The sequence below is a fragment of the Chaetura pelagica genome, unplaced genomic scaffold (genome assembly GCF_000747805.2).
Source record: "Chaetura pelagica isolate M959 unplaced genomic scaffold, ChaPel_1.0 scaffold36, whole genome shotgun sequence".
Lineage (NCBI taxonomy): Eukaryota > Metazoa > Chordata > Aves > Apodiformes > Apodidae > Chaetura > Chaetura pelagica.
Genome location: NW_009953726.1, coordinates 982,518 through 994,044, shown reverse-complemented (window position 1 = coordinate 994,044; position 11,527 = coordinate 982,518). Strand labels below are relative to the sequence as shown.

At 41.4% G+C, this 11,527-nt stretch overlaps 1 protein-coding gene across 1 annotated transcript in view; it reads left to right on the top strand.

The window, feature by feature from the left end:
• The window catches only part of BRF1 (BRF1, RNA polymerase III transcription initiation factor 90 kDa subunit), a 164,216-nt gene extending 154,511 nt beyond the window's left edge, over nucleotides 1-9,705 (top strand). Inside the window, exons 16-18 of the mRNA XM_010000663.1 lie at nucleotides 4,265-4,316; nucleotides 7,322-7,490; nucleotides 9,668-9,705. Coding sequence (XP_009998965.1) covers nucleotides 4,265-4,316; nucleotides 7,322-7,490; nucleotides 9,668-9,705 — 259 coding nt within the window. The remainder of the gene's footprint in view (nucleotides 1-4,264; nucleotides 4,317-7,321; nucleotides 7,491-9,667) is intronic.
• The last annotated feature ends 1,822 nt before the right edge of the window (nucleotides 9,706-11,527 follow it).

Below are 11,527 nucleotides of genomic sequence, written 5' to 3'. Positions count from 1 at the left end.
GCACCCTGCTCTCTTCCAGATGCAGATGTAGAAGACGGTGGGATCTGCAGCTGGATGTGCAAACCCCAAAGTGCTCCAGGGTCATTGTTGTGACTGCAGTCTCTGTTTTGCCCTCCGGAAAAGAGCAGTGGTCTGAGTCCAGGAGGGTCACTCATTTCTCCTGACCTAATGGCAGAAATGGCAGAGGTCCTGATGCTGTTGCATTTCCAACAAGAGCATTAAATCCTCACAGAAAGGTAATTCCCAGCTTTCCGGTAAGGATAACACTGATGGTACCTAATTAAAGGGCACTTTTAGCTGGGGTAAACATTTATATTAATTTCCTTCTCACCAGATGTCTGGTGAACTGACCTCCTGAGGCAAAACCATCTGGCCCCAGGTGGGAGGAGGATCTCAGCCAGCGTGGAGAACCTGATTGGTCTCTCACCAAATTGTTTCTCAATAGCTTTTCCTGTCACTGCAGTGGCATACATATGAAAGGCCTGTGGTATGGATATATGGACATTTTTCTTGGATGACCTGCATAATTGCAGGCTTGTGGCTGTGGGCTCCGTTGTGTCTGCTTTCCATCATGTATTCTGGGATCATCCACGTATAAAACGAGTACGGCTGGTAAGCAGCAATAAGGTGTTCCCTACTTGGATGGAGTAAATGAAAATTCAGTAAGAAACAGAGCTTTGGGTGAGTTTCCAACTTACTTGCAGGATCGCACTGGGAAGATTGTTATGGTCCTGCAAACCTTCTTGGTGGGCAAACAGCCTGATGCAAGTGAGGTGGTGTTACTGCCTGGCAGTGCTCTTTCTGTTGTGTGTGCTGTGCCACCTAATCTTCTGTTATTAAATAATAAGCAAAATAAAAACAGTTGTTTGTCACTGCCAGTTTGTTTTTCAGAGTATTTGCTCACTTTGAAAGTTCAGTCTGTGTGATCTCAAGCCCTGTCAGGAGCTATTATACTGAATCTTCTTTTAAATTGTTGAGCTGGAGGACAAACCTAGATGTTATCGTGCACATCCCAGCTGAGAGCAGAGCAGATTCAGCAGGGAGCAGCCTCTGATGCCATGTACCCTGCCACTAGTTTTTGTCGTGAACATGTCAAGATCATCTGCTTCTAGTGTTGCATGTGTTGGCTGATGAGAGCATTTGTAGATCTGCATAATTTTTGAAGTAGTTTGAAATGTAGTTATAACACCTGGGGCTGTGTGAAAGCTTTTTCTTTTTTTTTCCCCTTTTACACATCTCGTTGCTGTTCAGAAAGTCACTTGTGTTGTTACTCCCTCCTACGAGGTACTGTATTAATTTGCAAAGTTCCTAATGAAAGTCACCCAAACTGGAAATCGTGATAAATAATGAACAACTCATGACATACCTGGGTAGGCCAGTTGCAACATCCCATTTTCAATAGAGGCTGTTGGTGCTTTAGCATAGATGGGATTGTATCTTAATGCAGGATATTATTGTTATTTATGGAACTTGGCAACCCTGAATTCAAACTGGACTTCGATGGATAGGATTTTTCACATAATGTATGTGCATGTCTGCTTCTTGGTAGCCTTTTACAGATGAGGTTGAGTAATGCACAGTAAAGACTGGGTAGGATACTTCAGATACTTCTTTTTTCAAGATGCTTTTTTGATCATTACTACTCAAACCTGTTCCAGCCGTAAAAGTCGTGCTCTTCCATGAAGACCCTGTTTTCCTCCCTCTGTGGTGCAGCCAGACAGCAGAAGGAGCCTGTATCTGTAGCCATGGCAGCCAGTAATTTATTGCTCCATATGGCTGGTGTGGCAGCAGCTGCTCTGGTTTAAGGAGGTCAGGGCATTGGGGCATTTAAGAAACAAAACAAAACCCCACTATAAAACCTTCTTAAAGTGGTTTTGTACAGTAATAGTAGCATTCTCCATAGGTATAAGGAGAGCCAAAGGAAAGAAATTAGCTTCTCTTTTTATGTATTTATAACTTTTCTACCATTTTAATCAAAAACATTATTTTGTGTGGGGAAATAAGCTTTTGTCTTTCCTTGTGATAGTTTTACCTTTTTTCAGTTTTCATTGCTAGTGTTTGTAGGTAGTGCATGACCCTCCAGATCTGCACTGCAGCAGGTTCCCAGCAGCCAGGACAAGAGCAGAATCCAACCTGTTACCTTTGGATGCATTAGGAATTATGCTGAGAAACTGCATTGCCCAAATGGAATGGCAGTCCTGTATTTCTAGCAATGAGGTGAAGATGGATGCTTTGTGAGCAATTACCTCAGAACAGAAATACAGCTTTAATTTCACTTTGGGTGTGAGATTCACCCACTGCTAAAAAATCGCATAGAAAGGCTGTTGGATTTAGCTTTAAAGTTTGCAAATAGGCTTTTCATAAAGGTGAGTATTTTTATTTTCATGAGGGGACTCTTTTAATTAAAATGAAACTGGAATGTTTACTCTTAGCTTCCTATAGCTGTGCTTGTTTTCTTCACTCAGTGAGCACATGTATAATTTCTTCTAAAAGAAATGTCAGCAGTTTCTGATTACCTTGTGAGTCTTACTCAACAGCTTGATTTTAATTGGGGGGAGGAAAGATTTCAGGGTGTTCCAGGGAGGTCTGATGTGTGTGGTAGCAGAAGGAAATAGGTGCTATCTTTGGTACAAAGTTAATTGCACTAATCACTACTACTGGTTTAAAATAAAGTCCTTCATTTCTTACCTTTTGTTGTGTTGGGGTTTTTTTTTCAGTCATGTCAATGAAATACACTCTATTTGGTAATTAACATCCTGCACCTACATCACCTTTTGACATTGCTGCATTTGTGTGTTTGTAAGCATCTAAACAGGGTGACTTTTGGAAAACAGTGATTGACAGTAGATAAGTTGTCTCAGATTTTAGGAAATAAGGAATAATTTTTTTATCATGAGGGTGGTAAGACACTGGCACAGGTTTCCCAGAGAGTTTGTAGATGCCCCATTTCTGGAATCATTCAAGGTCAGGTTGGATGGAGCTAGTTGAAATTTTCTCTGTTCATTGCAGAAGGCTTTGCCTAGATTACAATTAAAAGCTCATTCCAACCATTTTATGATTCTGTGAAAGCTCCACAATTCAGGTTAGATAAAGGAAAGAGAAGGCAAGGCACATAGGGAGGAGTGTGTTCATGCCTGCAGATATATTCTCTCTAAGCCCAGAAGTTCACCAAGATTTAAAAGTAGTAGATAATTTATGTGGATCAAGAGTCTCTCCTCCTTGAAATTTTTATAATTACAAAATATTAAGTATCTGTAGCAGAATAATAAATTCTGAATCCTTCAGTGGCACAGCTCCTGAAGCATTCCCCTGGCTTCTTTTTGGTTAATTCTACTGTAAGGAGACACCTTGGACTACTTTGGGTGCTGAAATGCCTTTTGGGTCTTGCAAAAAGCATTTCAGCGATGACCAGTTTTGGAGCTTAGCTGATATCTTGTATTTTAATATTGTCATCTCTGTCAGAGATAATGATCTGAGTGTCCCCTGCTCATTCTCTGGGGTTTTATTTACTAGATACATCTAGATGAGGAGAGACCAGAAAGCAGCACTAAATGGATTGAGAGCAGCCTTCATGGCAGTAAGAAGACAACAGGCTGTGAAGTGTTTTTCAGGAAAAAATATTTAACACTTAGGTGTAGAGTAATACTGATCCATCTTTTCTGCCTAAATATGCAGTTCTTTTTTGTATCTGATGCAGAACTTCTAAAAACGTTTATGTTCAATTTCTGCAATTTTCATTTGAAGTATGCAGGGTCTCAATGTTTTTGATGAAGATTTCTGTAGCTGGAGGTTGGAATTTCACCTGTGATGATTATGATATTCTGCTTGTATAATCTTCCTGGTAGCCTCAATATTTCATCAAGTACAGAGAAGCAGTTGCAGAGCAGTGCTGGGTAATGCAAAGCGTGGCTCATTTTTGCCATGTCTGCGATCTTCCAAAACAAACCACTTGAGTCTTTTGACTTTCTAATATGTGACAAAACCACCTATTTCAAAGACCTTCGGGCTTAAGTGGGGCTGCAGATTGAGATGAGGTTTTCCTACTGTGCTTGCTGATTGGCATCTTCTCTTATTGTCCTGAACTGGGGCAGACGCTTACAAGAGAATGTGTGTATTAATTATCACGGAGTCTGTGGCTCTCCACTCTTTATCTTGTATCTTTAAAAAGTAATTGCCACTAGCAAAGTGCTTTCACTCTTGTATCAAACTCTTGTCATGGTGTAACTTTTCAGATGTTCACTGTTTCTCCTTCCCTCCTTTGCAGATTAAGACCCTTGATTTCGACACAGCCCACTAAAAAGGCAGCTACTGAAGAGGTATGTAAAGTCCAGCACTTCCAGTGCTACAGTTTGAGTTTGGAGGTTCCCACAAGCTTTTCACAGCCCAGCTCTGATTATGTGGTAAATAAGGGCAGAGAAATTAGAGTCTTGTCTCTCTGATCAGATCAAGAGCTGGTTACTGCCACCACTGCAAATTTGAGGTTGCCTGTTTTCTCAGCAAGGTTTGGCCTTACTTACCCATCAGCCCCATCATGCCTGGTTAGAAAAAAAAAGAAAAGCAACAACAAAAAAAACAACAAACAAACAAAAAAACCCCAACAAACCACTACAAACCCAACCCTCCCTGCAAGATTCTAAAAGATTCATATCAAACAGGTGGCAGAGCTCGTGCCTGTTTCTCAGCACTTGGATCATCCCCACAGAGAAGGGGGATGATGCAAAGTTCCCCTTTTGTGAAGCCAGAAGAGACACAAGGGGCTTCTGCAGGAGACTGGTCAGGGAATGTGAAGTCACAGGTTACCCTATGTAGAATGCTTTACTCTTTGCTTTTTCTTTTGTTTGGTTTGAAAATATATTTGTGCCATAGAAAAGTTAGTGCCACTGCCAAGAAAACCCTCCTTGGGTGGCTTTGAGCACCTCCATTTTCTTTCAAAGGGATTCTGACTATTATTGGAGTCATAGCTATAAGTACTTTCTTTCACTGTTATCTTCACACTGTCCCTAGCAAACACACCCATTTTGTGTATAATAAAATGACTATACATTGCTTATATAAAACACCTGTTCCTAACATACTAGAGGTATTTCCCTTTTGAAAGTGAACAAGTTACCTTGGGTAGTTTAACATGCTTTGACACCTGCCCATCCATACACAAAAATATGTGCCAAACTCAAGTCCAGGATGTCTGGAAGTGAATTTAGGAAGGCCTGTTTTAAGGCATTGTTTGGCTGCCTTATTTTTTAAGTTACTAAAACCCACTGATTTTCAGAAACAGTTTGATATCCTGCCTGGGGAAATACATTTTCACTTCTTATGCAATGCTCATTAGAAAACTCTGCACATTTTTAGAAGTGTAGCAGTCTGGAAGTGGACATGATAATTAGAAGAAGGTCACATTTTAATTAGCATGGTGCAATTTTAAAAAATAATTACTCAGTTGTAGTTCCTTTATATTCGCCCACTTTTTCAGAGTAGATGGATACTTTAAGCATGTAAATTGATGTATGTTATGATGCTGATTTGTCTCAAACTGTTCTATTTTTGCTTATACTGAAAACCTAGGTGGACTCAATTTGATCACTCTGCAGGCAAAAGAAGTGGTAGCAAATATAAAATAAACTGGAGGGAAGTTCTTCTAAATAATATGATTAATTTGAGCATTAAAAAATCATGAAGACCTGTCTGTGAGTGATCCGAATTTCTAAATACTTGATTTTCAATTAAAATTAATGGGTGTCTCTTGCCCTATTAATGAGCTATTGGAGTGAGCCCTTAGGTGACTTTGAAAAACTCAGGCAGATGCTTTAGGTTGACTGCCATGGTATATGACAAGTTCAGGAACAGCTTTGATGTTTGAATAATTAGACTATCAACTTTCTGGTACAGGGATTTTCTCTCGCAGTGGATCTCTAAAGGGATTCTGGGAGGTACAGCATGCCAAGTAGATACATTTCTAAATAAATAAATACCTAAAAATAATTCCTGCCAATGGAATTGGAGAAGATGCAGCAGTACATAGTTGTGCACTGTGATTTAAAACTTAAAGCACTGTAGGGCTTTTGTTGTGGTAGGGACCAGAGGAGTTGGTGTTTTCTGGGCTCCTTTGGACCATTCATTGTTAGGAACACGTCCCCACTGCCCTTCCCAAGGAAGAGGTCCCTGTCTCTTCTGTGTTTCCTAGCAGGTGAGATGATTCTTGGTGCTGGTAACTGCTGACTAGTGACAGATACTGTTAAGTATCCCCTTCTCAGAAGTGCTTACTTGACAAAGTAGCATTAATGGTTAATTTTTCGTGTTCTCAAATTTCCACTAATGGGGTGTCTTTTGGGCCACAAGCCTTAGTGTACAAACTCCAAATAGACCTACTATAGAACAGAGGTGAAAAATTCCCTGTTAAAAAGCTAGTGGAGATGAAGTTCCTCTGGTGTTTCTTCCCTAGATGAGAGATGAAAGTGGAGCCCTAGAGCACACCATAGAAGTGAGAGCTCCAGAGACACCAGAACCTGGGCTGTGCTGGGGCAGACCACGTGTCTGGTTCCTGCCCCATTCCCAGATCTGTCCTTGGTGAACCAAAGGCAATAGTATCTTCTCCATATGCACCTCTGTCTCCTTGTGGTGGTGTCCTTTCTCTCCCTCCCTACTGTGTCCTGCCTAACCTTGGAGCAGCTGGGGAGGTGCACCTACAGAACAGGTCCTGTCAGTGATGGATTCCCAAGTTAATGTTTGGGGATCATTATTCTGATGAATTTCATAGCTAATGTTACAGGTGCTGGCATGCATCATCAACCTATTGCTCTGCTATCACATTAAGTGCTGTCTAAAGAGTGCTGTTTGTTCCACAGCTCATTGTGCCTTTATATAAATCCAACCAGAGCTGTCAAAACTAATTCACGTTGGGTTTTTTCTGATTGGAAGGGTACATTTTTGCTATCATTGAAGTGTCAATAATGTTGTTATTGTGTAATAGGCCTGATGTGAGTCAAGCAAAGTGAAGGAAAAGGTTGCACGTTTTCCTGCAGTGCTCTGCTGAGGAACCTTCACTCCCAGATTTCTCCTTACCTTCTGCTTGCAAGAGGATCCTTGTTCAGCTGTTACTGTCTCTGGATATTTCACTTACCTGGCTATGAATTATGGGAAATCCGTGAATGTTTGTGCCTGACTTTTATTTGAGTGACATTTCATGGAGCAATTTTCATGTCCTCTAGAAGAGCTAAGCTTCTAACACTGGATGTGGGCTTTCCTATGTGGAAGCTTCTAATGTTTTGTGCAAATATTGAACAAAAGGAAGGGCTGCTTTACTGACCCCTCTTCTTATTTGCAGGTGACCTTTCCAAATGCACAAGCAGAAGCCCCCGATGCAGAAAAACCAGCAACTGTTCTAGTGGAGAGTGGCCCAGTAGCTTATAACCCTGACGAAGAGGTGGAAGAGGAAGAAATAGAAGAGGATGATGATCACTGCATGAGCGCCTTGCAGTTAATGGGGGGAAATGGTGAGCTGGGATGCTGTGTGAATTGCCATCTGCTGGTGCTGTGGGCTTCATTTTTGCAGAGCTGAGGACAGACAAGGTTCCCCTGCTTGTCTTCCAGCAGCAGAGCTGCTGTTGCCTTTCTGGCATTGTTCATTCCTGTGGGAAAGCCTGGAGTCCCCCTTGTCTGAAAGCTGACCTTCTTGGAGACTCCTGAGAAAACTTTGCATCTCAAGCATTAGGCTAAGAGGGCTTCTCAAGAGCAAACTGATGTTATGCCTTTTTCAGAATTAGATATATTAATGTGGATCTGAGGACCTGTGGGGTCAGTACCACCCTGTCAGCAGTGCTAGGGCCTTGTTGCCTCCCAAGCAGAGCATCCCTACACCTCCTGCCTCTTCAGCTGGGGCTTAAGGGATGTGCAGGTTGTCCACGAGCCCTGGGGATGTGGCTGCCTTGCTCAAAACAAAACCATCACACACCATTTCTGGGTAAATTGTAAGGAGGAAAGAGTTCTTCACCATGTTCAGAAGTTGCCTTCATCATGTATGGAGTGCTGCATGGTGCACAGATGTGTGCTAATTTCTTTGGATTACCTAGTAGAGCCACTCATTTAATTAAATTTCTTTGCTGGCAGGAAAAGGCAGTATCCTCTCCACTGCAGTTTTTCATAGCTGGACACATCCACGTTTATCCTTTATTAAAAACTTCCTTTAGAAGTCAAGCTTTAAAAATACACAACAGTATTTTTAAAACGACAGCTGCTAACTATGGGTGGTGAAAAAAGATGGGAATAAGTTTTCCTACTGAAATGCTATTTAGTGCAAAAATCTTTCCAGTGCTATTCATTTAACTTTCGTGGACAATATGTATACATTTTACAAAAGTGCCTGGTGCTTTTAAATTGAATTGTCCACTGGAAAATAATTGCTGAACTGTAGGAAAAAGTTTATGCCTGCATTTATTATTAGAATAATGTTCCCAAGAAAAGGCACCCATGTGGGGGAGGGTGGTTCTATGTTTATTAATAACAATCCCCCCCCCAAAATAGAATAAAGGTCACTGAGCCTTTTTTTCTGTAAATGTTACTATTTTTAAACCATTCTGAGAACATTCCACTACTCCCTGTCTGGTCTGGGCAACAGCTGAAATATCAGAGTTTAAAAAAAAACGTAAAAGGAAAGGAGTATTCCCAGAATTCAGACGCAGGTGTGCAGAGCTGCTCAGCAGAACAAATAACTCTTTTCTAACTGCTTTCTTCATGGGTTTTAGACCTGTCAGCCTGGAATAACTGCAGGAATTACAGATGGTGAACTTCACCCATTCTACACAAATTATTATAGATTACACTTAATTCTGCTTCTGAACATTTGCTTGACTCTTTGGATGAAATGTTGCACTGTGTTGCATTACGAATATAAAGGTTAACTTTACTGAATGCTCATATGTAATAGTTATCCTTAGGTTTGACTTTGCAGCAGAAAAGGACTGTTTCACTGCATTCAGAAGCACACAGAAGAGAAATTGGTGCATTAGAAACAGGCTGACATGCCTTCTGACACACATCACAGATCTTTGTGCTCAGCATTGTTTAAGAAAATGAAACTGGATTAAAAAAACTGGACAAAATTAAAATTGTTCCTGTAAGTGAGTGGATACTGAAGGTCTGAGTCAGATGTGTTGGTCAGGATTCGTTGCACGACTCTGCTGCTGCTGATGGGAACTCTGAGGTATCTCCGAACCCTTGCAGTTTCAGCTTATGAATCCATGAATAATGTAAACAACCCAGCTCTTTTCTTGGTAGCTGTGTCTAGTGAGAACTGTTCCTACTTGTCTGCTGCTGCTTATTAGCCACTGTGTTCCAAATTACTTGTGACAATCAGGCTTGATCACCTTAACCTCTAAATTAAGTATTTCACACATCCATGTGTCAGGTGTTCCTAAATGAGGGTCCAGTGATGAGTGAGATAGTTACACATACATGCTTGCAAATAGTTTTATTTCACTGAGGAAGGCACCTGCAAGAACTTTCTATTTCTCACTAGGGAAATACATTATTTTTTAAAAAGCTTACTTAAGGGAAAACTCACCATCTAGCTACACAGCAGGAAAGGAACCTGAAAGTAGCGATGAATTTGTTGTTTCTTCCATCTACCTGGAATATTTGCAGTTTTATATGTCTTTGTCTTTGTGTGTTTCAGATTATGGCTGTGATATGGAGGAGGATGATGGCTACTAGTTCCATTGACTTCCAAAGAACACAGACTGTGTCTTGTTCCCAGCAAATCTTCAGTCTTCAAACTGTATGAATAGTGAAAGCAGCTGTCTGTGGTCAGCAAATGTAATCGAACAATCCTTACTTTTTTAAAGCAAATTTTAGGTTTTCATTGATTCTGGTCAGTTTACATTGACCCATAACCCAGCAGTAAAGGTTGGGCTTGTACTTGAATCTTTTTAAATTTTTTTTAATTTTTTTTGGTGGATCATTGTTTGAGGATTAAATTAATGGGAGTGATGTTTCCAGAGAACAAAAGAGACAAAATAGACTGTGTTTGTGTGGCTCAAAGCAACACATTTCTTATTTATGTGACTGCTTTTAGGCATGCTGTTGAGAGGGAGCAGACAGGACAGATAGGACTGGTGAAAACAAGGAGCATGTCTGTTGAGAGTACAGTAGCATTAGTTGTCTCATCATGCTACAACTCAAAGAAAAAACATTTCCAACCTGTATTATAAACATGACTCTGTTAATGTGTACAAGCTTCCTTACCCAAGCCCATCAAAAATTAATGACAAATTCTCTATTTGCGAGACAGTATCTGTTTCTCTGAAATGAAGTAAATACTTCTTTCTATTAATCAATTCATAGATTTCTTTAAAGGTCTGACAATAGCAGGCAATGTTGGCAGTGAAGAATTCCACTGCGAGTCTGGTGTGGTTTATGTGGAAGGAGGGAGAAGACCTGGGTAAAGCAAGAAGTGTAGAGATCAAGCAGAGGACAATCCTGTGCTCACGTGCCTTTGCGGGGCTTCCCTAGAGACAGGCAGGTCTGGCTGTGGCTGCTGTTGCTGCAGGAGAGTCACTCCAGCCATCTCTATGGAGCTGCTCATGTCCGACTGAGTTAAGAGTGAAGGGCTGCTCCCAAGAGCTGCCTGGCTCTAAAATCAGTTGAAACAAAGGGAAAGCTGAGCTTTTTAATAAATAAGCCAGCATCTGCTTTGGCTGAATTTAATTTAATGTAATTTATTTAAGTTTCAATGGGTAAATCAAAGGTCACCGTGCAGCAGCCTGACTTTCATGGCTCAAATCCTACCCTTGAATAGCTGCTGCTGTGTGAAAGATGGGGGAGCTCCAGCCCTGTGCACCCCAAAATGTCAACAGGCAGGTACTTCTCATCCAGATACACCAGCTCTCACAATGTCATGGGAGCTGGGGTCAGGGAGGGTCCCCCTCTTGCCTCTGACCAGCCTTTCCCTGGCACTGCCGTGTCCGAACGGGCTCTCGGCTCTGTGGGAAATGCACTGCGCCCTAGATCATGGTCTTGATAGCTGCAGCTGCAGGAGCCGAGATGTTTTCATCTCTCCTCATGTCTAGTGACAATCATGAAAGCTGTAGCACTGTCAGCTTCTCTTACACCAGGCAAAGATGGACGTTTATCTTACCAATATGGTTTCTGTAAAGCTGTTTCACCTGGTCAGCTTGTCCTTCGTACCCTTTTTGACGAGCCCTCATCACTAAAGCACCATCCATCCTCACTCAGCGGAGGGGGGATCGTGGCAGGAAAACAAGCTGCCTTGGGAAGCTCTGTATCTACTGCCAGCCAGAGTGATGATGATGTTCATACCTGTGGTCATCACCAAAGAGGGGAAGGACCACATGGCCTTCCTTCTCTCCTCTGTCCCTCTCAGTAGCTTCCTAAAAGGGATCGTGTAAGTAGAGCAAGAGCTTTTCTTAGGAGCAGATTTGATATTATTTGGCTGGTAAATAGTTTGTTGGGTAGGTTGTATTTGCTAGGTATTTTTGAGCCAAGTGTAGGAGTATTTCTGCAATGACTTCTTAAA